We start from the raw sequence: 26713 nt of genomic DNA on the forward strand, positions 1-26713 counted from the left end.
ACTGTCCGACAGAATCCCATAGCGAGCATATAATTCTGCAATAAATTTTGCAGGACGGTTAAAGAAAAAATATAGAAAGCTTTTAATTTCCTATTACCTCCTGTAAGACTTTGCCATCAATTTAAAGCAAATAAATGAACTAAAAGCACTGCAGTCACTTTTCTGTCCCAGCGATTTACGAGAAAATATTTACTGTTTGGAGAAAAACCCAACAAACTAGAACAAGTATCCTTTTCAGAAACACAGACAGGCAAACACAAACGCTACGCCAAGTCCTGCTCTCTTGTACATCAGTGCAAACCCAAATAACTCGGGTGAAGTCAATGGAGTCAGTATGGCTTTACTGGGCTGAGCTGAACCCGGGAGCGGGGCCGAGCGCACGGAGCAGCGGAGATGGAGGGAAAGCCTCACACTGCGGGTCCCTGGCAGCTCGGCAGCAACATTACAAGGCTCCACGGGGAGCTGTGTTCAGCCCTTGTTAGCAGGAAGGATGGGCAGCGAAGCACGGAAGTGGGCAAAGTGGCGAGCGCAAGCGTGCACAGCTTGTGCAAGAATTAAGGGAGAAAATGGCAGGAACGTAGTGGGCTGAAAGCAAGCCCCAAACCGGGCCTCCCCCCTCCCAGGGGACAGGACCAGAGAGCTACATCACTTACAACAGCGATTTCAAATTAAGCTAGTATTAAAAAAAAATAAATAAATACGGAAACATAGCATGAACTACTGCTCGCCACGCAGGCTGATGGGGACAGCAGGGTCCTGCTCATCAGGCAGGCCCCTGTCCCGGGAGGAAGCCTTGGTCCCTGGGGGACAGGGAGAGGAGAGGGAGAAGCCGCAAGATGCTGCCAGCATCCTCTTTTCCTGAACTCTCCGCTGCCGGAGGCGGGGGCCTAGCTGGGACTTACAGACCCCACCAGCGCTGCACACAAAAGAGTAACCAGACCCATTTGCAATTAAACAGCACGCCCTGGTCTCATTGATCACTCCCATTGATCGCCCAGAAGGAAACACAAGCTGACCTAGGGTCGGATACAGCTTCCCCCCCCCCCCGACTGCCTTGGCAAATGACTTGTCCATCGGCTGGCTGCCCTGTTTGATGCGGGTGACCCACGCCGGGTGGGGGTTACCCCGTCCGTGGGGGTCCCTAAGGGGCTGTTACACAGCCCAGGACAGCCGTCCATCCCCAACCTGCCAAACAGCTGCCCCGAAACAGAAACACCGGGCATGGGCTGGAGAGCCGCACGGAAAGGAGCAGCAGAGAGCTTCAAAAAAAGGGCGGCTGCAGACAAAGAGGACTGTCCTCTGTGAGCCTGATTTAAATGGGGACATGGTGGCCGCAGCGTGCTCAGACCTGCACCGGGGGTCCAGACACCCCCCCCTCGCCCTGCACCGCAGTGCTAGTCCCTATGAAGAGGGCATCAGCTTTATACCCAGCATTTAATTTTCTACGAAATTGAAGCTTTACGAAATCTTACATGAATAAAACATGTCTCCGAGGTATTTTAAAAGCAGAATCGAGAAGACCCGACAGCTTTGTGGGGGTTGCAACTGCTGCTCTTAACATCAGCGCCCTACAGCATCCTTCTGGTGCTGAGCTACAACCTGGACCAGCATCCTGCAACTGGGGACAGCAGCGGGAAACCGCACCAAGACTCGCCCGCTCGGCTTTTGCTGCTCAAGAAAACAGATAAGCAAACTATAAACAAGGAGTAAAAAGATGGTATCTTTCAAACATCTTTTAAAAGTCTAAGCATTTGGAAGGAATTTCTTTTATATTTTTCCTTTTTTTTTTCTGATTTACAGTTTGATGGTCCTTTTATCTACTTTCACATGAACCGAGGAAAGCTAGAATGTGCCTACTCCATCACTATGAGTTTGTGCTGGCCCATTCAGGGTTATATATTATTTTGCTTTTATAGTTTATTTTAAATAAAAAGTATAATTAAAGAAAATAAACCACCCACTTCATAACATTTATACAACGAAGACTTTATTTATTTTATTTACGTTTTGGTGGGCAAGGCACAGCATGCAGTTAGCTTTCCGTGATACTTAACAAAGCCACATTTGAAATTTAAAATCTTTAAGGAAATGAACAAATTCTGCGGAGGAAGGGCAGTTGAGCAAAGAGACTTCTTACATTACCCTAGGTAATTGTGCATATATATGTTTCTGCATGCCTCTCTCTACTCCAAAAACATATCCATGACTTGGATGCTTTAAATCAAAAAGCAATTTCAGTCTGTAATTCTCAAATAAATAATTAAACACATTTTATCTCCTACAGTATTGCTTCTATTCATTCTAATCCCACTGACAGGAATGCAGCAACATACCCCACATCCTTAAAATAACAAAACAAAACACAAGATACCAACCAGAAGGCCTGGAAATGTTTATAATTCAACTTTTCAACTCTCTTGGCTGCAGCCTGAAGCTACAAAGAAAGCTCTATGCTGGCTCCCTCGAAGGAGGCAAACCCAGAGATAGCTGTGCAAACCACAAAACCTGCCCGCGTGCACGAGGCAGCTCTAACTTTGGGAAGCGTACATCACTCATTTTGTGTTGAAGTTAATAAATTATCCACTTTTGCAGCCTGAGATTTACGAAGTTGACCGGACAGTGTAGTTAAGGTGAATGGTCTCTCTGACTTGTCCATCATATTTTCACAGGCAGCTGCTACGGATAGGGATGGTTATATCCTGAACTACTACTATAAAATACATAGAACATAGCTAACAGGGGAGTCAGAGAAAGCCGAGAGCTTTCCAGAGCCTGCAAAATCAGAAAACTGCAAGGAGACTGAAAGGCTGCACTTAACTGCACTATTTCTGTGTTTGCTTTTGTTTTGAAATGTGGCTAACTGGCTGTGACTTGGGTGATTATCTTGGTTACCCACATTGTTTGCAAATCAAAGTCCGGCTCCTTCACAAGCCACTGTGTAATTATATATATGCATATGCAAGAAAGCTAATGTGCTCATCCAGGCAGTGACAGAATTAGATAGAACTTTTCAAAGAGAGGATGCTGGGATGGGCTCACACACTGGATTTAGCAGTAGTTCGGCGCATCCAGTATTGCCAACCCCCCAAGCAGTTACAAATCACAAACCATCTTTAAAATGAGGTTAAAAACAAAGTATTTGGGCTTATTTTTGACTACCTGCTGGCTTTGAAGCACAGAAAAATCAAAATTACAGGCTTTTCTCTGTGGCCCGGAAGACTAAATTCTTGCTTAAAAAATGAAATTAAAGCTTACATTCTTGTACAGTTCTCTGAGGGCCTGGGTTTCGTGAAAAACACAGAATATTGTAAGATTGTGATAAAATCACAAGAGATGCAACACCGGGAGTAGAGCAGCTGCAGAGCATCCTGAGCACTGTATAAATCACAGCAATGTGGTTGCTATCTAAGTAAGTGCATTACTTATTTATTATTACAGATGCTGCTGTGGAAGTTTTTGCAGGCCTGTATTTACGGCAGACTCTCGTCCAAAGATTCATCCCCCTCAAGTTCACTGACTGTGCAGGTCTAATCACACGCAAGACCTCATCAAAATGTAACCAGAACCTTGGGATAAAATTGAGATCAAGAGACAGGAGGCATCTCTGCTTCTCCTGCATCTCAGACCCCGCTGTGGACCCCACGCAGGAAACTGGAAAAATTTATATCGCTCCTGACCTCCATTCATGTAAAACATGGCTAATTGCCTGAGCGGGGGCTGTAAGAGTTGTGTGCCCTGTGTCCATGCAGACCTTCTCGTGATGGACCCCCCAAGCACGGTAAGGTAGAGGCCCTGAAGGAGAGGTGGACGTGGTTCCAGGAGATGCTGTCCCAGCCCAGACAGGGTGTCTCTGTCCCTGCCAACAGGAGAGGGCCAGGGGCCAGGACCAGAGGCAGGGCAAAGCAGGCAGGCAGCACAGCGAGCGCAGGAGACACTGGGCTCTCGATTCCGCTGTCGGTGCTGAGCAACCATCAAGCTGTGCTGCTGCAAACCTGCGCCAAGCATGTTATTTTGAGCTCAGCTGCGTTCAGGTTGTTTTCTGCTTCCCCGGGCACTCGCAGGTTCCTCCTGGAGAGCTGCCCTGCTGCCCTCCCATCCTGCCCCTGCCCCTCCTTGCCTCTCTCACCCCATCGCACAGTAATAACCATCAGTCTTTAACAGTGTGTCCTACACTGGAGGTTCTGTAGTTCCAGCTTTTAAAATGATTTAGTGTGACAGTTTAGTGCTGAATTAAAAAAAAAAAAAAAAGGAAGAGAAGAAGCAGAGAGAAAAAGGAGAGACAGTCCCCTTAAGGCAACAACATTATGGAGCAGTGATCTCAGAGGAACAAGGGTTCTTCTCTGGTTCAGATGTGCTTGTCAGAGCTCAGTGTCGTCTCTGAACAAGAAATCTCTCTTGCTGGCCCAAGGCACAGTTTTGTGGTCAAGAGGACAGAAAATAAAGGGAGGGAACTTCAAAGAACCATAAGCTGCATTAGCCCGCTGGGGCGGGTGGCTGCGGCACATCCCATGGCTGACAATTACGACCTGCACGCCGAGAAAGCTTGCCTCCCTCCTGTCAGAGGGATAAGACACAGGCTGTGAGCTTTAGAGCTTTGAGGATGTGTACAGTTCATGATGAAAGATAGCACTTCAAAGCCCTCCGCCTAGAAACCCAGGGAGAAGTGAGAGCAGAGGGTAAGCAATCTTTTTTTCCTGGGGGGTGCATATGCGGGGGAAGGATAAGACTTATTTTCACTGTCATTTATTATTGCCATGAAAATGAAGCCTTGCACTGTTCATGGAATCTCTCATTAAAAGGATCTCTTGATAAATCGCTTGATAAACATTCATTAATTAAGTCTCTCAGTGCACTTGGCTGACAAGCATTAGTCTTCGTTTTGCAGGAGTGGGAAATCGAGGCACGGAGTTCAATGAGCCCCCAACCAGCCTGGGGCAGAGCTGGGTCCTGGCCAGTTGCTCCATGTTGCCAGACAGATGGATTACACTGCTCCCTCCCTGTCCAGCTTGATTTTGACCCAAAGACAGGTGCAACGTACTTGGCTTCAAACTTTAAATCCCTTGTCCCCCCGCTGCTGCCCAGTGTCCCCTGGGGCCACAGGTCAGACGTGGCTGAGCAGGTCTGGCTCCTCCATGGGTGTCTGGGCAGATGCCCTGGGAGCTCCTGGACACCTCTTTCATCTTCCCCTCCACACCCACGTTCCGCCCGGGGCTACGAACAGAGACACCTGAGCTGCTGCCCAGCCTGCACTTACTCCGTGATGGTGATCTTCCTCATCAGGACCCTTGACCATTGCTAAAGCCGTTTGGGAAACACCTACTTTAAGATACCCATTTCACTCTAACCCCACCAGTGGCCCTGGGTTCAAACACTGGGGACTGAAGCACGTCTCCTGGGCCGCAGCTGCAAGGTCATTGTGGTAGAAGAGGCACCACCTCTCCTGCTCTCCCCGGCACACAGCAGGTCTGGGGCGAGGAGAGGTGGGAGAAGGCTCAATCGCCTCCAGCCAGACCCACCAGGGAAGCAGCTGCAAGAGGGAGCCAACAGCGGGAATGCAACACTCAGGTCCTTAAAATACAAACCATCCCACCCCCTGCCCCCTGACTTAAAAATACCACCACAGCAGGCAGACAGAGGTCCTTCCAGAGACTCAGGGGTGAATGTCCCTCTCACCTCCCCAGACCAATGAGGCATCTGCCCTCCACTGTGGCACCAGCCACAGTGTCTCCCTCTGCCACATGCCCCTGCTTGGGGACGGAGGGATGGATCCGGCTTTCGCCTGCACCTCCCCTGCCCCGCACGGCACTTGCCCTTCAGAGAAAGCAAAGGATTGGCTAGGGGATTCCTGTGAGAAAGGAGCTGCATGAGAGGGCAAACAGACCTTTATTATTTGTTTATCGATTTATTCACCAGGAGGATGTAACACCCGGCCCTCGGCAGCAAATGCCCTTGTAACTGTGTGCTGCAGCGACAAGTTGGCTAAACAAACGCTTTTCTGCGTCAGAAAACAAAGACTTGTCAGCACAGCAGATCAGGGACTCTCTGCTTTTATTTTTAATTATTATTTCCTTACACAGAGGATATAATCTCCTCTTCTCCTAGAAGCTCAAAGTGCCCCATTCAGCCTATTTCACAGCTGTGACTACCGAGGTCACCCAGGTCAGGACACCTCTCTCCGCCACATAATAGCGACCGGTCCCCAAAGTGGACATCTCCGCCATGCATCTGTTGTTGCAGATGAACTGGTGTCAAAAGGAGGAGCACCAGCACCGCCGCGGCCCCGGCAGGGAGGGGGTGAAGACAAACCTCACCCCGAGCGCCCCAGACAAAAGACGCTGCTCCTCAGGCCTTTTGTGGAGCTGTGAAATACGGTCAAAGGTTACGTTTTACAGCTGTTCCAGCCTCAAATAAGCAAAACCCGTCTATCTTAATACTTAATTGCATTGCTAAGCTGCTGATCAACCAGGATGGCATAAAACAAATATCCTGGGCCAAACACATCCCCAGGGAAAGTTTGTGGGAACGGGGGGAGTTGCACCAGACAATGAATCCCCTTTATTGTGTTTTAAAAGCCTGGTTACCTTCAATAAAGGCTGTAGCGTGGATGCTGCAGGTTTGCTAGTTAATATCTCTCCAAAAAGGCCGCAAGTGTTTACAAAGGAAGGGCTCAGTGCAAATGCCCATGGGAGAGGCCAAGCACGTGCCACGCCGTGCGTGTGCCCATCAGGAAACCGTGTTGAGCTAATCCCCTCCCCGCACAGCCACCGTGGCTCCAGCCCTGGAGAACATGGGCCTTAAATCAACGCCCTTATCTCACAAAAGGAATTTCAGCACAACGCTTTGAAAGTCACTTTCTCCCGGCCATATGGCATCATGGAGCCCGGTCCTGTCGGAGCGGCGTTCATTTGCATGTGCCAGAGACAAATCTGGCTCTTGTGCCGCGGGAGTGGTAACAGGGCGAGGGGTAGAATTTAGTGCTGTTTGGGTTTCTGCACAAAATCTTGCCAAGGCAAATTTCTTTCACCTCTCACCGCAAGTCCCAAATGCCGAGGCAGCCCCCGGCAGAGCTCGCCCGCCATCGCGGCCCATGCCATTCAGCAAAGCTCCACCAGGTACAGGGCCAGGATAAAAGAGAAGTCCAAGACAAAAATCAGGATCTGAAACCCAAACCTTCCCAAAGCTGGCAACGTCTACACCCACAGTAAACCAAACAGGAACAGTTACAGGGATATAAACAGCCTTGAACAGAGACTTCAAGACAGCGAATTCACAGCCGGTCACACATTTAACTTCCTGATAGGGAGGTATTTTGAAAACTCATGTTGCTGAGCTGCTCCGTGATAGGAAGGGGTGGGGGATCTCAGGCTTCGGCACAAGGTTGAGCCAACAAAGCTGCTAACGCTTCAACAGAAGCCTCTCCAGCAGATCTCTGTGCCATCCATTCATGCAGGATGGCAAGATTTTTGTTTTGCTGAAGCAGTGCCGTATGGGCAATCTGCTTTGCCTTATCAGCGAGCCAAGGCTGAGAGAATGCTCTTCACCATTTGTTTAAACTTCCCTCCTTCCCCCAGATAAAGCTGCATACTTTTGTAAAAATATCTGCAAATGTAATAACATAATGGGCTTGTCATCAGTTTCTGCATTTGGAATTGAAAATCTGCAAAGCTTGGAAAGAAGGAAAATTCCTAATACTTACCGCTGCTAAAGAGCCCAGCTATAAACTGGGCCTGGCTCCAGGTGATGGAGCACACAACCACCAAAGTGCCTTTCTATGGCCAGCACCTACTCCTACACAACTGCAAATTATTCCTTTCTTGGCCCTCTTGAAATAATTCAAGAAGGTTATTTCATCACTTTTTATAAATGGGCCTCATTTTCCCTCTTTGGGGTATTTGCACGTCCCTAGTATTCATTATTGCTCTGAACTGATTTTATTCTGTAGCTCCTTTCTGGGAATGCTGCGGAACAGCCACATGTCCTGACAATTCATTCAGAGCCACACCACCAACCTCCTGAATAAAGCGCAACCATGCCTCGCACAAAGTCTTCCATCACGTACCACACTTTGCCCTCCAAGGCTATTTCTTCAGGGTTTTTGCCCAGTATCCATCCCAGTTAGAATATCCCTGGGAACACATGAAACTCGAGTAGCCCTGTTTTATGGCTGTACTTCGAGATATGTCACTGTACCTCCCAAGGGGAATGTGAACCGGCGCAGTCTCTTAGCAACACCCAGCGCGTATCGCAGGTAACCCTCAATTAATAGCAATAGCGGGAGCTGCGAGCCGAAAGCCTGCAACACGCTGAGCGCCTTCCACCACCGTTTGGAGAACCGAGACGCACAGACACAAATGCTCTGAGCACACCGGCAGAAAAGGGATGTGCAAGCCCTTGTAAGGATAATACAGATAACACTGAAATACTGCTTTGTTTAAAAGAAATGAGGATTTGATTGCATTAGAGGGAAAAGCATATCCCCTACAGTAAAGGCTGATTTCTCCTTTGTCAGTAATCCCTCTCCCTAAGACATTTGTTCCAAATCTGACTGGTAGGGAAGAAGTCCCACCCCACACTGAGACAACGCAGCTCTAAATTTTAACTTAATCATCACAAGCCTGTAAAGCTGATCTTTATGACAAAAATTAAAAAGGCGCTGGCAAAGCCGATGCCCTGTTATTTGCACAATACACATTCACAACTCAAATCTCTTGCTAAGGAAAGCGTTTCTCCAGATCACTTACCTTTATTTGCTGCAGGGGAGAACAGCTTCTCAGAGCCTACAGAAGCCTGAAAAAGAAAGAGAAAAAGAGGGTGAGTAATACTGACGGAGAATTTAGGAAGGCTTGCTCACAAAAACACAGCTCATAAAACAAGTCGGTTATCTGTAGACCTGCAATTACACATTGCACCTGGAGGGTGCAATGTTGTGCCATTAAAGAATAAGCATGCATCCTAAGAAGATGAAAGCAAAGCGTATACAAGGACTGTCCTGATCTCACCCAACTACATCCTCCTGTCTCGTTTATTTAGGCAGCCATGCAATGCACAGCTATTTTATCCATGATTCTTCATATAAAAACAAAACCAGTGAAACAGCTATCAAGCTGAAGAAAACAAAACAAAACAAAACAAAAACACCAACCAAAACGTTTCAAAGCCTCTCTCGTTGAAAATAAGCTCATTTCTTGCTGAACATGCAAAATGTAGTTTGTGTGTTGGAAACACAAGTTGCAACTGCACACATCTGTATGAAAGGGGGTGTTATACAATAAATATTATGCCAAATGACAGGTACATGCTGCTATGCACTTAGTTGAGTATGAAATAAAACGACTTCCTCTTGTCTCCTTGCAAACTGGGTTGCACTATGCTGTCTGAACTCCACGGCAGTGTATTTGTGCTCCTCACAGCTCTGGGAAATAGTTAAAGAAATCCAATTAACCTAAACCTTGTAAACAGCTTCATGATAATCAGGGTCACTGGGTTACAGACAAGACGATAATGACAGACAGGGAAAAAAAAAGTCCATTCATCGTAAATAAAGCTTTTATGAGTTAATTTGATGGCTTCCTTCCCTCCCCCACTGATATCAAACAGCCAACCTATTTCAGCATAAGCTTTTCCTCCTCGCTATCTGATAAAATAGCAAGTAGCCCCTACAGAATCAAAGCTGGTCTGGGAGCAGGGAGCACGATCAACGTTACTTCCATCTACAAGATAGCTGAAAATATCATCAACGCTTTGGCACTGGCTGCTGCGCGAATAAAATGGGGTGAAGTAAAAAGCTGACGAGCAGAAGACACTGGAAGTGAAAAAAGCCTTTCTCCCCTGGTTCTGCTTTAAAAACAATGAATTAATTCAACACATGGCTAAACTACGTTGATTTTCTTTTTGATTTTATTGATTTTATTCTAAGGTGCCTTGGGGGATTTGCATGATAAAGAGCACTATGAATTGTATTACATTGTTACGTATTTTAAATGACGACTCTGAAGGAAAAAAACAAATTGTAAAATGCAAGAAGATCTGCATGAGATATAGTAAGAAGCAAGAAAGAGTGATCTGTTAATGTTATCTCTAAGGAAAGTGGCACTGCAAGCACTGAATGTCTTACTTAATGCAAATGCATAAAAAAGAGAGGGAAAAACAACATGAAAAATAGGTTGAGGCTGAGACACATAAGAAAGAAATTCTGAATCATGTCCACGACAAAGCTGCACGTGTAGCTGTGGCATGTATGATCGTTACACAGCTCAGCAAAAGGATCCTAAAATCTTAGGGAAAATCAGTTACCTGCACGATCCCCTCACTGCATGGATTAAAGAGAGGAAGAACCAGGATTAAACAAGGTTTTGCCTCGGCTGGTTTGCAAAGAAAGTGTAACAGCGTCACACAGCAGCAACAACAGTGGTGCATAAAACGTTTGACAGCCAACTCTGAATTTACAAGCCATTGTTAAGAGGTTTTTCAGTTATAATCAACACAAAGTCCCCACGGATGCAGAACACATCTGCAGGCTCGGGGAACTCGCCCATGCCAACAGCTTACACAAAGCCAGGGCCTAGCCTCAGAGCACTCGGACACGTGGCAGGTGGATAAATAAGATTCCCCCATTTTATAGGCAAGGAAACTTCGGCGGGGCTCGCGCTAAAGCCCCAGCAGGAAATGGGCAGCTGAGCCACAAATCCCGAGCGCTGGTTCCCGAGGCCGGGGTGTGCAGCCCAGGAGAGGAGCCCTCTGGGAGAGCTGCCCTTCCCGGGGTGTCCCGGCTGGGAGACGCTCCGTGCTTCGCCTGGTCTGCCAAGGTGGGTCCCACCGACACCGCCTTAGGGCAACCACCAGCTCGCTCCCTTCTGCGTCATTCAGCACCGAGGATTCAATACAGACTGGCACTGTTTAATCACGAGCTAAAGACCTCAGTGCTACACTCCAATCTATAGAAAAACAATGTTTAAGGAAGTCAAGCAAGAAAATACACTTTTAAGAGAAAGCCCCAGGGATTACTGCTCAGTCTTCTGATAGCAGTGTGCGGCACCACCTTCAACAATCGGAGTCAACATTTGCAGAGCAGCGTTTTCATCACCACAGCCACGGTTTACAGACACAAACCTTCACACCTAGAGTTTACAGTAACTTTTGCTCTCACTCCTGGTGATTTCTAGCTCCAGATCTGAGCAGTTTTTGGCATGAGCACCATTCTGAAACAGTGAATGCCTGTGCTATAGGATATGCTGAGAGCTGCCGTGAAGGCAGGAGGGAAGCTGGGGGAGGAAGAGCCTGAATACATCATTCAATTCCATCAGTCACCCTTTAAAGGAATCATACAATAAAACCTGTGTGTCTGAGGGAGCCCACTAATGAGTGAAAAAATCCAGCAAACCAATGCATCTGCTAAGACAAGTCCCCTCCCAAATTTTCTGCTGTTTCAAGCAAATCATTTGCATATGTTTAAGAAGGGATTTAAAAAAAAAAAAAAAAAAAAAGAAAAAGTGGAATTCTTTCCTTGTGAGCAAAACCAGGCGTTGGGAGTCCTTTATGTGGATGGGTTCAAGCCATCTCAGGAAATCACACTTTTTTTCAATTAGAAAATGAAACTAGAGATTTCTTTCCCCCCCTTTCGCTGCCTCCTGCCCGTCTCCACCTGAAGCACCAGCTCGGGGACGAGAGCAGCTGGAGCAGCGCCGTGGACCCCTCTGGGCCTTCACTGCCCCCCCAAATCCCTTTTTGTTGCTGAACAAGACAGAGAGACACCCGCTGCCTGAAGCTAAGGGACAAGGGACACCCCCAGCCTTCCTCATACACGTGCTGCTCATCTCACCACCCTGGAGCACCACAGCACTGCCCACGCCAGCCACGTTTTTCATAAAAGCTGCTGCTTGCCAAGTCCCACCCTCACCCTCAATAACAACCTTTGCATTTGGAGCATATCTAACATCCGCCCCAAAAGTGAAACACACACAAGTGATTTCAGAGAGCAGCTCGGTGTCGAGGTAGTCTCGCGCTGAGATCTGCACCAAGCCTTGCAGGTCCCCCTTTGTGGTCTATTCAACAAAGCTAGCAATTCTCTGCCCCATTTTGATTTTCTTTCTTTTCTACAGCAGATCTAAAGGGTAAAATGTCTCCACCCAGTTCTGTGACCGTTTGAAACCACGCTGAACACGCTGCAGAGAAAAACAACATTTCTACCCTCTTCTGCTTTGCAAAGAGCAAGCAGAGGAGTGATGCTCCAGTCCCTCATGCTTCCTCCCCTTGAACCTAGTGCATATGAACACTAATTCCATTTTCTGCACTAAAAGCTTTGCAAAGGCAGCTTTCTCCTCAAAACGTAAGGTGGTAACCACAGAAGATGTAGCACACCCTCTCCTCTGAAGGTGAACAGCGAGGCATAACAAAAGCCTTGTCTCATTCATCCTGGTTCCCACCAACCCAGGGCAGCTGAAAGGTGCAAAAGCTCTTACAGATGAATAATTTAATGATTATATATAGCAGAACAACATCATCTGACAGAGACAACTTTATAAACTATGTCAGACCTCACACTAATTACTTTTTTTTTTTTTTTCTTTCTGTGCAGCCTATAAAATGGTTAACAGGGAATAAAATCGTTCCTTATCATCAACACCAGAAGCTCTGTGGATCTCCAAGCAGTCTCCTGGAGCACCCAACACCAGATCCGAGCCTGATACTTCAGGCGCCTGACAACAAGACATTGGGAAGTTGCTCATAAGGCTGCAGTTCTGGTTCACAAGGAGCAAGACCCCATGATGTCAGGACCTGGCACGCATGTTCCGTACAGGCAAAAACCAAGCATTCCCTCCAAATTTGAGTCCAGCCTAGTAGGCAGAAGGAAAAGGAGGCAATAAAATACAGTTTACATTTTATCTCTGGACAGCTGCCTATCTCAAGAGAGACTCTTTTCACACTGTTACTGAACTTAGCAAGCAGTAAAAAGCTCTCAAGAAAACCCTTCTCCAGGAGATTTTCAAACTAGAAGTGCTGGATACGCTTAGAAAAATGTTCAGCATAAAGCACGGACACTACCTGAGAAGTCTGGGTCGGTTTTCGTTCTGCCCTTTGATCTGTTTCCCCTGCTTTTTACCTACCACTCCGATGCCACTTGATCACTCGTCTAGCAGGGAATTTCAGCACACGTCAGTACTGCCTTACTAGTTCCCAGTTGATTCTGTACGTCATTCATACCAGCCCCCTTCATTCAGTAATACGAGAGCAGTAACTAAAACAGGAAGGTATTGTTTGGGTCGTGATTCTTCTACAGGAAATGGAAATCGATACATATGGAAAGGTGCGAGAGGAGCCTAGAAATCACACACATGCACACAAAAACCAAACTGAAATTCACCCGTAAGACCAAGAAAGTATTCAACACATTCCAGGACACAGAAGCAACCCACGGGTAACACTGACTGCATTGTGAGGGATGTTTCAAGGGAACCTACGGTCTTCTCAAACCCAGGATTATATTTGTGAGGGAAATCACAGCTCGATTAAGACAGCAAAAAAAAAGTTAGACCTGCAAGTCTGTCCTTTCATGCGCCATCCCAGGAAAAAAAGCTGGAGTAAGAAGTACACGAACTACCTTTTTGTGACACCTTCTAGGCAAACCCAGCACTGTGGTACACGGGTGGCCGGGGCAGCGCAACCCAGCTGCGCAAGGGATTAAGCAAGAGGGAACAGGATACACACTGGACTTCCACAAATCCACACTGCATTTACTGATTATCTCCCGACAGCGAAGCCATTCCTGTCCCCTTCCCTCCCGAGACCCTCGTGCAGAATTTACAGCCTGGGCTTTCAGAGGGCTCAGCACTCAGCAGCTGCCCTTGGGGCACCAACCCGACCGGAGCTACCGGCTGTGGAGCACTTCCAAAAATCCTTTTAGATACTTGAACGGTGACCAGGTTGTTCTGAAAAATGTGGTTCCAGCTTATGGTCAGGATGACTTATGAAATTATGGCTGTTGATGTCCAGTGCAAATAAGGACTAATAACAAATAATATTCCCTAAGCAAGAATGAATGCCAGACAGATCAGCTTTCTAGCAACAATCTTAAAACTTCAGTTGTGCCTTTAGCTACGCCATAACACGCCACAGTGAAACACGCAGCACAAACACCCTGAACAGGCAACTACTTATTGAAATGGCAATGCCTTAAATGCCCCAGATACTTCTAATTCAATTTTGATTCAAGGTCATCTCTGGGAGGTACTGATGGGTCTTCCACATCTTGCATCAAAGTCCACTCTACAGAAGGTCCACTAGAAACAAAAAACTTCTAGGACTGTACTTTCATACAGCACCATACTTGTTCAGGTTCCCACCTCGCATTCATTTAGCACATGCATATTCAGTACTGGTCCTGGGAAGGACCTTTCCCAACGCGCTCCTCTCTTCGTCACTTTTTCTTCCAAGAACACTTATTTCTCTCAGCAGTTTATATAACCGTGACTATTTTTTGCAACAGCCCCTTTGAGAAGCTAGCACAAGTCTGGGAACAGAGAACTAAATTAGGCCACAGAGAGCTTAGAAGCAGAGATCACTGGTCCCAATTCACCATTGAATTACACTGAATTTACGTGACGGCAGACGGAAAGCAAGGCAAAGTGGATGATGACTGGAAGGCACGGAAGGAAATCTTGTACAGTTTGATTCAGTTAGCGCAGGGCAATGAGGAGCCAAGCCCATTGCTCCCCCACAAGTTCAACGTTATGGTTTTGTTTTGGACTCTCTTTTGGCACCACAGTGATAAGCTTAAAATAACACTATTTTGAATCCAGAGCATGTTCCTCATCATTTTACAACCATTTTGGGACAGAACAAACTAGTTTAGATTAAGCAGCAACTGTAATTCTTAAGCATATGCTGCTGCGATCTGTTGGCTCATTGCACAGATGTGGCTCTTGCCGTGCTGAAGGGTGACCTACTGCTCCGAAAGCAGCGGGACGCCTGACCTACAGCGTGTCTGCTACCACAGCCTCGGGCACAGGCTTGCTACCTCCTCTTCCTACTCTTCTCAAACCATCCCTCCAGCCCCTGGAGAATGGCTATAGCCCAGAGTTTCCCACTTCCTATCTCCTCCATTAGCCATGCTTTATGATTCATCTTCCTCTGAGCAGTAGCTGTCTCCCAAAGGAAAAAGATCAAACTCCCTCTCCTTCACAGCTCAGCTCAAATAAATAAATAAATAAATAGATAGATAGATAGATGTGCTGGAAAAAAAAAATTAGTAAAGGAGGAGAAGGGAGTAAGCTGGGGAGTTCCTGGGCCTCACCAAGGCTGGTCATACAGCTGCAAAAGGTGCACTTGGTCCATATCTCAGTATCCTCCTCCCTCAAACCTCAGCTCCCAGGCTGCTACCAAACCCTACCTTGATCTTACACTCCTGGCTATTTTCCATTACTACATGTTTGTTTGCTCCATGTCCTGGCTTATTCCCACCACGCAAGTGCCAGTTCTGGTTAGCATGAGAAAAAGAAAGAGCAGAATGTGAAGTAGATGTTCTTCTTTTTCCCACACTGGGTTGTTTTTACTTCTGGACAACACCATCGAGTTAGCTTCTGGGAGCCTGGTCTATGCATGGCATCCAGAGAACAGTCCTCTCCCGGTGTCACGGCATCAGGCTGCACCTTCCGCCGTAGGTGAGAGGCAGCAGCGTGTCCATGCCAGGGGCAACCGACAGACGTCCCAGTCAGTGAAAACCAATTCTCCATGATACACTTATAAAAGGGCTTTGTGTGATCTGCTTTTAAACATCTCAAACAACAGAGACCTCATGCCTTTTCCTGAGAGCCGATCCCCCTCCCAACCAGGCAGGCTTTTCAGCCCAGACCTCCACATTTAAAATTTTTCCATTACCCAGACACTGACTTAGGCAACCACAGACCTGATTGCTTATTTAGCTTTTGCTACTGATGTAAGGGAAAACTAGCCTACAAATATGAGAGGTTGGGAACACTGTGTAACATACTATAGTAGTTTGTATTATTGTCATTACAGCTCGAAACTGTCTAGCCAGACTATCTATTTGGCTGGGATACAGGTTTTTATTTGCACTAAATCAAACGGAATGGCAAGTGCTCTTTGTAGAACTACCTAAAACTTCTTATAATTCAAAGGCTGCATTGTAGGAAGAGCGATGGGGGAGAGCAGGGACTGTGCTGCGAATGACAGGTGGCAGACTGTTGTTTGGTACCTACCAAATTACTCTGCTGCTCCCAGGGCTGCCTTGGCATTTCATTATCCCGACTCTCTCCTGGAAGGATGCGGACATAAATTCACACCTCATGTCCTGGTTTCCGTCAAACTGAGTAAGAGTGCAAATGCTGGCACCAACTGGGAATGCCAAGCAGGGCTTGGCACGCTAGAACAAACTCTCAGCTGTGATCCTTGCCAGCTACCTGCATTTATCATTGTAATGGCCTGCCAGCCAGGGCTTGGCACCCGGCGGTGGAGGGCGGGAGGAGGAGGGCCGGGCTCTGCACTGCCAAGCAATTCATTCCTGCAGCTCCTGCCATCACTGTACCAGCAGGGCAACCTTCCTTTTATTTTATCTTTTAAGCAATTATGTGTCACCCAAATCCCACCTGCAGCCTTCTCCAACACAAATGGCTATAAATCACAGTTCAGAGACCGAGAGGGTTTTGCAAGACATTTGATTTCATAAAAAGGTCACTGTCTGCCTGAGAATTGCTGCACTTCAAAAACGCACCGAGTAACAACCTGCATTGGCAGACAGGGAAGGAACCGCTTCCATAGTCTGTTGCATGTTGTCAGATAATATTAGAACAATTAGGGAGGCCAACAATGGCAGAATCATTAGAATTCAGCTGAACCAAAGCGCTGATACAAATTCAGTGAAATATTTCCTCCTTTCAATTTCTGAAGAAAACGTAATCGATTCAATAAAAAAGGGAAAATTGCATGAGCGTACCAAAAACATTTGACACAACCATCTTGAAAAGGTAAACAGAATAAATAAATGCCTGTCGTGACTGCAACTTGCTCCAATCCGCCTAGGTATTTCGAAGCTTAACACAACGCTTTGCTATTTCTCAGACCACCGCAGTAATCCATGGTCTCAGAGCATGCAGGACAGTCTCCTGCTTAAGGGAAATGCTCTCTTCCCGTTCTTAATCCGTACACTGGATATGTAGCGGACACTGCATAGCACTTTGAGTGAACCACATCACAGCAAACATTTGGGGATGCTCAAAAACCATCTGATGCCGATGTTGTTCTGGATGCCCTTTGTGTCCACCCCTTTTTTGCAGGTGACATGACCTGCCAGGCAGCCCTCTGACAAACCACCACGAAATTCTCTGAAAAGGATCAGGCTAACTGCAATAAATACAGGAGATACAGAGAAGACCTCATTGTCCTCCTAGCCCAGGACCATGATGTCTGACACATGGCCATCCCTCCAACAGAAACGCCCAGTTACGGATGCAATCCTGACGTGGCCCTTTCCAGGGCTGGGGTTCGGGGAGCTTATCAGGAAGGCGGCTCTTGTCCGCTGCTATTGAAACTCGCTGTATTACCCGCAGCAACCTCAAAGGAGTGCCTCTGCAGAAGGCTCTTTTGTTGTTGTTGTTTCTAATTCACTGCTCCAAAATATTTCTTGGCTGCATCCCAGGGCTGGAGCCTTATCTGCCCATCCCCCTGGCAGACACACAGCAGCTGCGGAGGCTTATCACGGCTGCCTGTCCACTGAGTTTACAAATTAACACCCTATCGAGGCTGCACGAGGGCTGATTAATCAGAGAGAGGCAGTCTGAGGGCCTTTATCACCATAAGCGGCTGCTGGGAGAGAAGTCACAAATCTCTCCGGAGACCGGAGATGCCTTACAAATGAAAGAGCAGGAGGCCGGAGAGGAGGAGGGCACAGTGGTAGGGGAGGCAGATATTTAAGAGATAGTGGTGGTGGAGGTAATGGAGCAGTGGGAGGGGGTGAGCTGCAGGCAAACGCCAGTACATTATGACAGCTAAAAAAAAAGATAATTAACAGCCTATACCTCATGATTCTAGCTTTCCCTCCCCGGGCTATAATTTAGCCTATTGCTCCTTTGCTCCAGAGGACAATAAACATTTATTATGTTAAACACATAACTGTGCTGCACAAAAGCACCGTTCTTTCCCAGGTCCACTCCTTTCACAGCTGTGCAGTCCAGGAGGAGGATGGGGCTTCTGAAGCGGGCTCCTCTTTTATGCAAAAAACAACACAGGTTTGGACAAAAAACACATCCCCGGCTTCACCCAAAGCGGGGTACATTCCTACCGAACATGAAGGCAAACCCCAAGCAAGTCCCAAGAGACGGAGAGCTCTGATGGGTGCTCTCCAGCGGGTGCTGACCCACCTGCACCCGATACCCAGCGTGAGGATGCTGCTGGGTGCCGGAGCATCAGCATTCCAGAGCAGCTCCCACTGCAACTGCGGAGATCGCGTGGTTCGGGCAGGCTTCACCACCTAAGTATCTTCTCTTTTTAATTCAGCAGCTTTGCTAAGAGGTTTACTGGGAAATTTTCAATCCCACCAGAATTACATGTAGGAGAGATTCTTATTACATGATGAATATTACAGTCGTGTGAATCACACTGGAGCAGCGCTGGCCCTGCCGCCTCCGAGCACTTCATCCATCGTAATCATGCAGTGATTTAGGAGATTTGCCTGTTCTAGTGGACTATGGTTCGGGCACTGCTCTTCCTTTACTTCAGTGCTAGTATCTGCTGCAGCCTTCCAGGTTCATCCTCGTGCCAGGACAACGCGAAATAATGATAAAGACCAAGGGGACTCCCACTAAAGAAATTTAAAAACTACTATGTCTTTAGAGGAAACCAAACTGGGGATCTGCCTACATTTGCCAACATTCATTTTGTATTTTTAAGTTTTCAAGTTTAATTCTTGCAACCAAGACTGTTGGGTTTTTCCCTTAAAATGTAAAATATATGTTAGCCAAGATTCTCATGCAGCAACACGACTCCAGAAGGTAAAATGTTTTACGTTACCAATATGAAGACACTCATGAGCAAATACTGCAACCACCTCCTGCCCAGTCCTTTCCACTAGCACACCAGTAAACAATTCAACAAATAACCTCTGGATAGAAATGTCATTCATTGCAGCTCTACTGCCAACAGCGCAGGGCTTGCACGAGATCTTGGGGAATGTCTGTTCCCATTTTGCCCAAGGAAACTGCAAAAACACAGAACAAGAGTGCCACGGCCTTACTGAACAACTTCAGGCTACCTCTTTTCAGACAGCACTGGAAGGCAAAATCAAACAAAAATGAATGATCACTCGCCTTCTCCTCCTCCCTTGATCCAATGAGAAAACTACTTCCTGAACCACCTGGATTATGGCTCTATGAAGCCTTGCAGATGCCCAAATTTTAACATTATTCATTAGGTTAATTAGAAACGGGCAAGGAATTTTTGAGTATTAGTCCCATAAAGGAATGACAGCTTTTTTAGTTGAAAACTCCCTGCCAGGGTCTGTGAAGTAGACAGCTGCAGAAGGCCTTCTTGTAGCTCTCCTCCACACACAGACACCAGATTAATTTGAGCTGGGCTGGACCACCACGAGTTATGTTCAGCAGACCCATGGGTAATCAAACGAGGAAGCTACAAGGCGATGATATCTCCTGTCACCCCAGTGAGATAATAGCAACTCTATACATGAAGGAAACATCAAATATTCATTAGGTAAACAATAGGAATGCAGTAATCCCGAAACACGATGAAATTTTAGAAGCTGTCTCTCCAGTCTTTATCAGATCAACTCTTTTAACTTAATTATCAACTCTGCCCATCAACCCTTCTCTCTCTCTCGTCTTGTGTTTCTGTCTTTTAGAGAAGAAATGTCCCTGTTGGACTAGCTCTTCCCCACAGCTCCGTTCCCACACATGGACACCCTCACCCACAACAGCAGGCGCACCGCAGGGAGCAGTGGGGATTAAAGACCCAACAGACAGGGTTAGGAACACCTAAAAAGAGGGAGCCAGGACAGCATCTAAATATCCCTACAAATGGAGGCCGTGAAGGAAAAAACCCATGGAAGACAGACTTTGGTTCACATCTGCAAAGCATTTGGCTTCCTACCCCTTGCTCATTCAAGGGCAGTGAAGTGCACTCACCTACTTTTTACAGAAAAGGGGCACCAAGCATTTCTCCGGTGCAATACAGTAAGTCAAGAAAGAAGCTCTCATCATTATACTTTGATTAAATATGGCATTAACTGACCTCATCTTCTGTGTAAGAAGGCGGTGAAGGGGGCAGTCCACCGTTTGCAGCCGACATATAATCTGTCTTCTCCAATTAGATATGCTTTGCAACAAGTGTGGTGGATCCATTTATTTCCGTACTGCAATAATGCAGATAAATCCAACTTTGGCTCCAGTCCCACTGCTTTCAAAGCTGGGGCTCCACAGTTCCAATCCTTGCCCTTATTTTTTTTTTCCTTTTCTGCTGCAAAATGTCACCAATTTACTTTAGCCTGGGGGCCCATTTCGAGTTTTACCGCTAATATACGAGAAATGCATTTTTCAAGCTGTTACCACTTAACTGTACTGATATCAGCCACTCAGGGGACACAATATTGTTTACACATCCTGCTCTATGGAATAAGCACGGATGCCAAAACTCTGCCTGGGTTGTGAAGGAGACGTTTACTCTCTGTTTTATGAGATTTCCTCGATTTGTGGCTGTCTCAATGGTCGTAAAAACAGCTGTAAATCAAAAGAGCACCACAAAATTGCAATAACAACTGTCGAACCCGGCTCTAAAGAGCATAACTCCCAGGAACAGAAGGTGGAAGGCTTTTTTCTGATTTAATACCAGGTGTGGGGGAGCCCTAGCAAGTCTACGTGCAGCACCGTGCCTGCCCACAGTCACCCACGCATCACCCTCAGGCAAAAACCTCTTTTTTTGGCTGCTCCCCTATCGCTTGCCCCTACTCTGCCCCACGTAGTCCCTTCCGGCCTCTTTCCTCCTCTTTTCTGGAAAACAGAAGTCTTTTTCAAATGCCTGGAGAACGCTTATACAAATAACTGCTGAACACACAGCCCTGTTTAAAGCATTAAAATGGACAGAAAAGTCAGTCTGGTGTTCAAACACGACTGCGCTTTGAATTGTGGCTGCCGTGCAAAATGGCAATGGCTTTAGCAGATTACCTCAGCAAGAGCCCGTCGCCTTCTTGCTGGCCTACCCGAGAGAGCCCAAATTCCTGCAGAGTCTCTCAGCCCAGTTTTTAGGGAGTGGAGTGAAGGAGGAGAGGGCTGGTGAGACATGAGTTATTAACAACCGTCTTCTGGGAGCTGATTCTAGCTAAAATGGTTCCAGAACAGGCAGCTCCATTTGCTCTGACAGTCTCCAGCGAGGACTGGCCAAGCAGCAGATGCACGAATTTGAAAGTTTCTGTTACTCCATGCCACTGGCTACGGTCCAAACCAAAGAGAGAGTTTCACCCCGTGGGTAAAACAGCCTTCCTGGATTTTTCCATGCCCCATTCCAGTTGCTTTCACAAACAATCTTCTCATCTTTGTCTCCAGAAACCTAAAAGACTCTCAGTTCCTGCATCTCACCGCCCTCCCCGATCTAGGACTAACTTGGCCAACAACAAACTTTCTTCACCACCTCCCAGCTCCTTGAGAAATCAGCTGCAGCACCGACAGCCACGCTACAGACCCTGGGCCAGCGGATTTGCCTAGCCTCTTTGTGCCCTCCCTCCAAAGCACGGAAATCTTTCCTGTCCTCACCAGCCAGGTCTTCGTTCTCTTTCTCAAGTTTCCTCTTAAATCAAACTTATTTCATAGCATTTAAATAGCTCTCACAGAAAGAGGTTTGTATGTGCATAAGCCAAAGTACGTGAAGAAGCAAGGAGAGAAAGTTCATGGGAAGTAAGTTTTGATGCTGCTCGTCTCAGTTTCTTTTCTATCATCCGCAGCAGACTAAAATACACTTGGGTTCTCGTGTGTTACTGTATCTGTGCCTGGCGGTGTGTTTTTCCAGATGCATATCCTAATTATGCTCTTCAAGTAAATGCCCAGTGAAGCAAGGTAGTAGAAGAGAAAACCTCTTTGCAGTCACCATCAAGCTGTGATCCATTCCGGACAGGAACTCCCCCCTGCATTGAGAGGACAATTTAATTTCCATGGACCGCTCGACGCGAAGGGAAAAGAATCTATATTCTTTTGTCTGAACCCCACAAAGTGTCAGCCCTCCTTTTCCCATTCTTCTCATAGACGTGTACATTCACATTCTTGAGAAAATCCCCAATAGATGGGAATGGTCTTTCACTTCCAATACATTATGCCTCCCTGCAATAATCTTCTCCTTCCTGTTCAATGTCTCTTGACTTTCCTTTGGCTCTTTTCTTTGCAATTCTTCCTTTATGAATACAATCAGAGACACAAACCAAAAAAAATCCCCCAAAACGAACATTCAGAGCCTTTGCCGATGATGTTACTGGCAATTCCAGTTGAGAAACCATCTGCACAGACATTAACTGATCTGACAGGGAACAGCTAGTTTTATTTCACAAAGCTCTGTGTTCTCAGTGTCCTGGGTACAGGAACTCTACAAGCCAGCTGAAGCTAATGTGATCAGCTACACCCAGGCAGCTCTTCCAAATTTATTTCTTTTGTACTACAGCAACTATCTGGGTGGAGCTGCAAAAAACATTAAAGCAGTCAAATATATACCATGCCAACTGCTGACCACAAAACCAGGCCATTTCCTCATGCAGAAACCATAAGAAACCTCCCAGTTATTGGCTTGTATCAGTAACCAACTATTTTCAACAAAAACATGGTTCTGCGTGCAAAAAATTACTAGATTGGGTGTCTGGCGAATTTCAAGAAGGATGGAAAGCTGAACTCCAGAAGCATGCCTCGTACCAGGAAGGTGGTGTATTCTAGCAGGACAGTCCATCTAACAGCAGCTGTTATCATAAGGCATAATCGCAGGGCAATTACTAGGTTTACTTTTCATATGCGCTAATATGATTTTGCCCGTAAAGTTCCCTTTGCCTGGGGTGAATAGTAGATATCTGCCAGAGGTTGTGTGTTCTAAAACCTTCTACTGTGATTGCTCATGGACCTGTGAACAAGCAGAGCACCACTGACCCAGCTTTGCTCTTCTCCATTCATGGTGACATCTGAAGGGTGATGTTTTTTTGAGTCACTGGGTACTGCTTGCCATGCTCAGCCACCAACTGGAGAGTTTCCAGGACACTCACGCACATGGCTTGCCAAAGGGCCAGGTTGGCTCTGGGCAGAAGAAAGCTGGCCCAGTTGGAGGAGGGAGAACATCACCGGGGTGTGTGCATTCAACCACCAGCTTTGCACAGGAGATGCTTTTGGAAGGAACAGGAGGGCAAGCTGTACTTGACCTCTCTTTGGCTAACCATGTGCTCATTTACCAAGACAGCAACAACTCTATTCAGCTGCCAGGTTGTTAACCCCCCCAGACAACTGTGCCTTCAGGAGCCGAGTGCTGAGCTTCCGTGGCTTGGTCCTGGCTTATCTCCCCTTGGATGCTTAGTGGCAAGGGCTGAAGCCAGCGCCCTTTCCATACCGCTCTGCAAAAGTCACACAACAGCTAACAGCTCATTTCACTGGAGCTTATTTCTTGAACCAGAGGCACAAATGTAGTGTTATAAGAAGCCTTTGCAATTTTAGCCTAGACATGACTGTGCCTGCTTAGTAAGGAGATGAAAAGCCTACAGTGAAAAAAGAGGCAGAATAATCCTGCATGTTAATACACAGTGACTAACACCTTCCTGGTGACAATCTCCTTGTACTCACTGCAGAGGGATGTGTATAATGATCCTCCAGAGACACTATCTTGAAAATGCACAAAAGGCTCTGATCAGACCCCAGCATCTTCTGATTAGCTTAGCAAGAGCAGTAAAAAGGACATCAATTTTCTAGAAAGTGCATTCAGAAAAGCACTTGATCAAACGCTTAGCTCCATGTATGTGCTTAATCTCACTGTAGCCGAAGCACTTAGCTAAACCAACGCCTTGTTTATTTATTCTGTGAAAAATAAAATGATGGAAAGGCCTCCAAAACTAAAAATGTAGACTTGAATAGTCAACAGTTTAGGAAAATTCTGATGAGGCTCTGAATTTCTGTGGCTTTCAGCTCATCTGTAAAACAATCTGGAAGTGCTGACTTTGGCAAATGAGAGAAGGAAAGAAATAGAAAATAAAGAGAAATAGCCCACAGTGGATGAAGCTGCTATCTTATTGTAAAGATAGCCTAGATTAGTCCAAAGCAAATGTACATACCTTTTGTTGGGTATACCCTTGCTCTTATTGTTTTTTTTACTTTCCTAAAACAATACCAGATACACCTTGACAAATCTGGCACGCTGCAGCCAATCCATCCGCTTCTCTGCATCAGGCAGACTGCAGAAAATGGAAATTTTCTCTTCCCATTTGCCTCCCAGTCTCGTTGCTGCCGCTCCCCACTAACACGCTTGCAACTCCTTCCCCGACTCCCCTGGCTGGTGACTGATTGCTGGACTCAGCAGATGGCTGATGGAGCTGGGACTGCTGTTTCCTACGCACTTCAGCAGTTCCAATCAGACCTTGGTGTCTCCTGCCTAGCTGTGCAAGAACCCAAAGCAAAAGGTGCAGCACTTCTGTACCCAATGAGCCAGAGACGCTTTTTAAGCTCATTTAAAATATGTATTTTGCTAGGTATTTCTCAAAATAGGCACTTGCAAGTGCACAAGCTGAGTAAGAGCAGAGAAAAATAATCTAATGCACCTAAATAATTTGTATTTTTAATTCCCCCCCCGCCCAAACATGGCTATTCTAACTTTATCATTTTGGACAACACAATTTTGCACAAGAGCATATGCACAGCCCCACAAGACTGACTAGGGTGCCCTTTAACACAACTAAGGAAATGTTGGGTTTCCTACATCCAATCCAAGCTCTCAGGTCCCAAGACTTACTGCCGTATCTCACGGGAAGAGAAATGGAAAGAAGTCAATCCCTCCACCTCCACCTTAATCTCCAGACAAGTAATTCCTGTGCCCCGAGTCCTCCTCCTGCAACCCAGAGCAGCCTGAAGCACGTTCTGAGCTGAGCACTCACAAAGAACCAGTGTGGGTTTTGTTGTCTTTATTGTGAACGCTTCAGGGCAATGACCACCTTTAATTTGTGCCTTCTGTAACATCAAACATGATATTAAAACCTAAGAAACAGTTGTGCTTGTGCATGATAACCTGAAGGCTTTTTTGCTCTAAACCACTTCCAGCATGTACAGACAAAAGAAATAATGTCATCCTGCCTCCAACACTCCCAGCCATCAGAGGAATGTTAACCATAACTTTGCTCCTGCTCTACATGGACGTTTCTGTGCGTTACAAACAAGCAACTCATTCAAAGATCTCTCCCTGATTTATTTCACTCCAAAAAAGGAGACAGATGGTAGAAGACAGAGGGTTTTACAGTAAAAGGGGTTGGATTTTTTTCCTCTTCATTTGTTCCCTTCGCTGTTTCGTATCCTCGGGGACTTGGGGTTTCTTTTGATAGCACCGTGCTGCCTAATAAACACGCGTACGAGCACAGTCACAAGTATACATCTATCATCAAAGAGCCCTTCTTGTCTCCACTCCCCACAAAGTTGATTAATGATTACGTGTTTAACACATACATTATACATGGGAGGGGGAGACGAAGAGGGTAAATCCAAGCCCCTGTATACATTTACATATATTTACATACTCACATAAAGAAAGCAGAGGAAAGCAAAAGACGGCCATTCCCATTGGGACAAAAATCCATTTTGGAAAACATACCTCCTAGCTCCCCTTTTTAAAAATACAAAGGCAAAGGGAAGACTCTACCTGGCCTAAGGAAGAAACTAAAGAATGAGCCAGCAGCCTTGTTTGGTGCCTGCAGTTCCATCCTGACACGAAATTAGTAACTCCGTTACAGCAGTCGCATTACTTATTGTTTGTAAATGTGATCTAACAGCTGCAACACAGTTTAAGAGAAAGGAAAGGGGTTAAAGTTTTAAGGGTGCTCTTTGGTTTGTATTATTAATTCATAGAGCTAAAATTCCAGTTCGGCAGGCGATAAATGAGATAATTAATGCAGTTAAATGTCTCCTTTATGTAGAAAGAAAAAAATGATCTATCTTGTCACATCAATCAATACCCAGAGGTACTGGGAGCGTTTCATGGACTGCAACCTGAGGTGACTGCAGATGAACCACAAAGCCAGGCCTGATCCTTCAACGCAGACAAAGAGGAGATGTAGCGCGGAAGGGTACAATATGGCAAACTTCCTTCTACATCTTTCCAGGCTGAGCCAATCCTTGGACCTGGATAACTGCCCATGTAAAATAAAGCAGCCTGAAGGCTGCTTTAATCATGCTGACTGCCAGTGGTCTCAAGCAATTGTTCCAGCAGCCAGGGGACCAGTACCATGGTGAAGGGCTCCCCTGACAAAGTCCCTTCTGGCAGCTGGGACAAAGCTGGCACTGAAACTGCTATTGTGGCGCTCTGCTCTCCAAAGTGTCCTCGTGCAGAGTTAATCTTCCAGCCACCCGCTCTGCTGGTTTTCAAACATCTTTGCAAGGTTCAGATTTAATACTGCTCCACTTGCAGGGGGTTCTTGTAGCACGCTAGCGGCAGACAATCGTGTTGGCATTCATCTCTGCTGAACCAATCTGTACCGGCTTTC

General features: G+C 46.4%; 1 protein-coding gene across 24 annotated transcripts in view; it reads right to left on the reverse strand.

The window, feature by feature from the left end:
• The window catches only part of FBRSL1 (fibrosin like 1), a 544864-nt gene that overhangs the window by 50096 nt on the left and 468055 nt on the right, over positions 1–26713 (reverse strand). For 23 of the 24 annotated variants that reach the window (XM_074606379.1, XM_074606373.1, XM_074606392.1 and 20 more), the window contains one exon: positions 8742–8787. The exons of the other annotated variant lie outside the window; for it this stretch is intronic. In XM_074606379.1, the coding sequence (XP_074462480.1) occupies positions 8742–8787 (46 nt within the window). The remainder of the gene's footprint in view (positions 1–8741; positions 8788–26713) is intronic. 24 annotated transcript variants of the gene reach the window in all.

This window comes from Larus michahellis, chromosome 13 (genome assembly GCF_964199755.1).
Source record: "Larus michahellis chromosome 13, bLarMic1.1, whole genome shotgun sequence".
NCBI classification, from domain to species: domain Eukaryota; kingdom Metazoa; phylum Chordata; class Aves; order Charadriiformes; family Laridae; genus Larus; species Larus michahellis.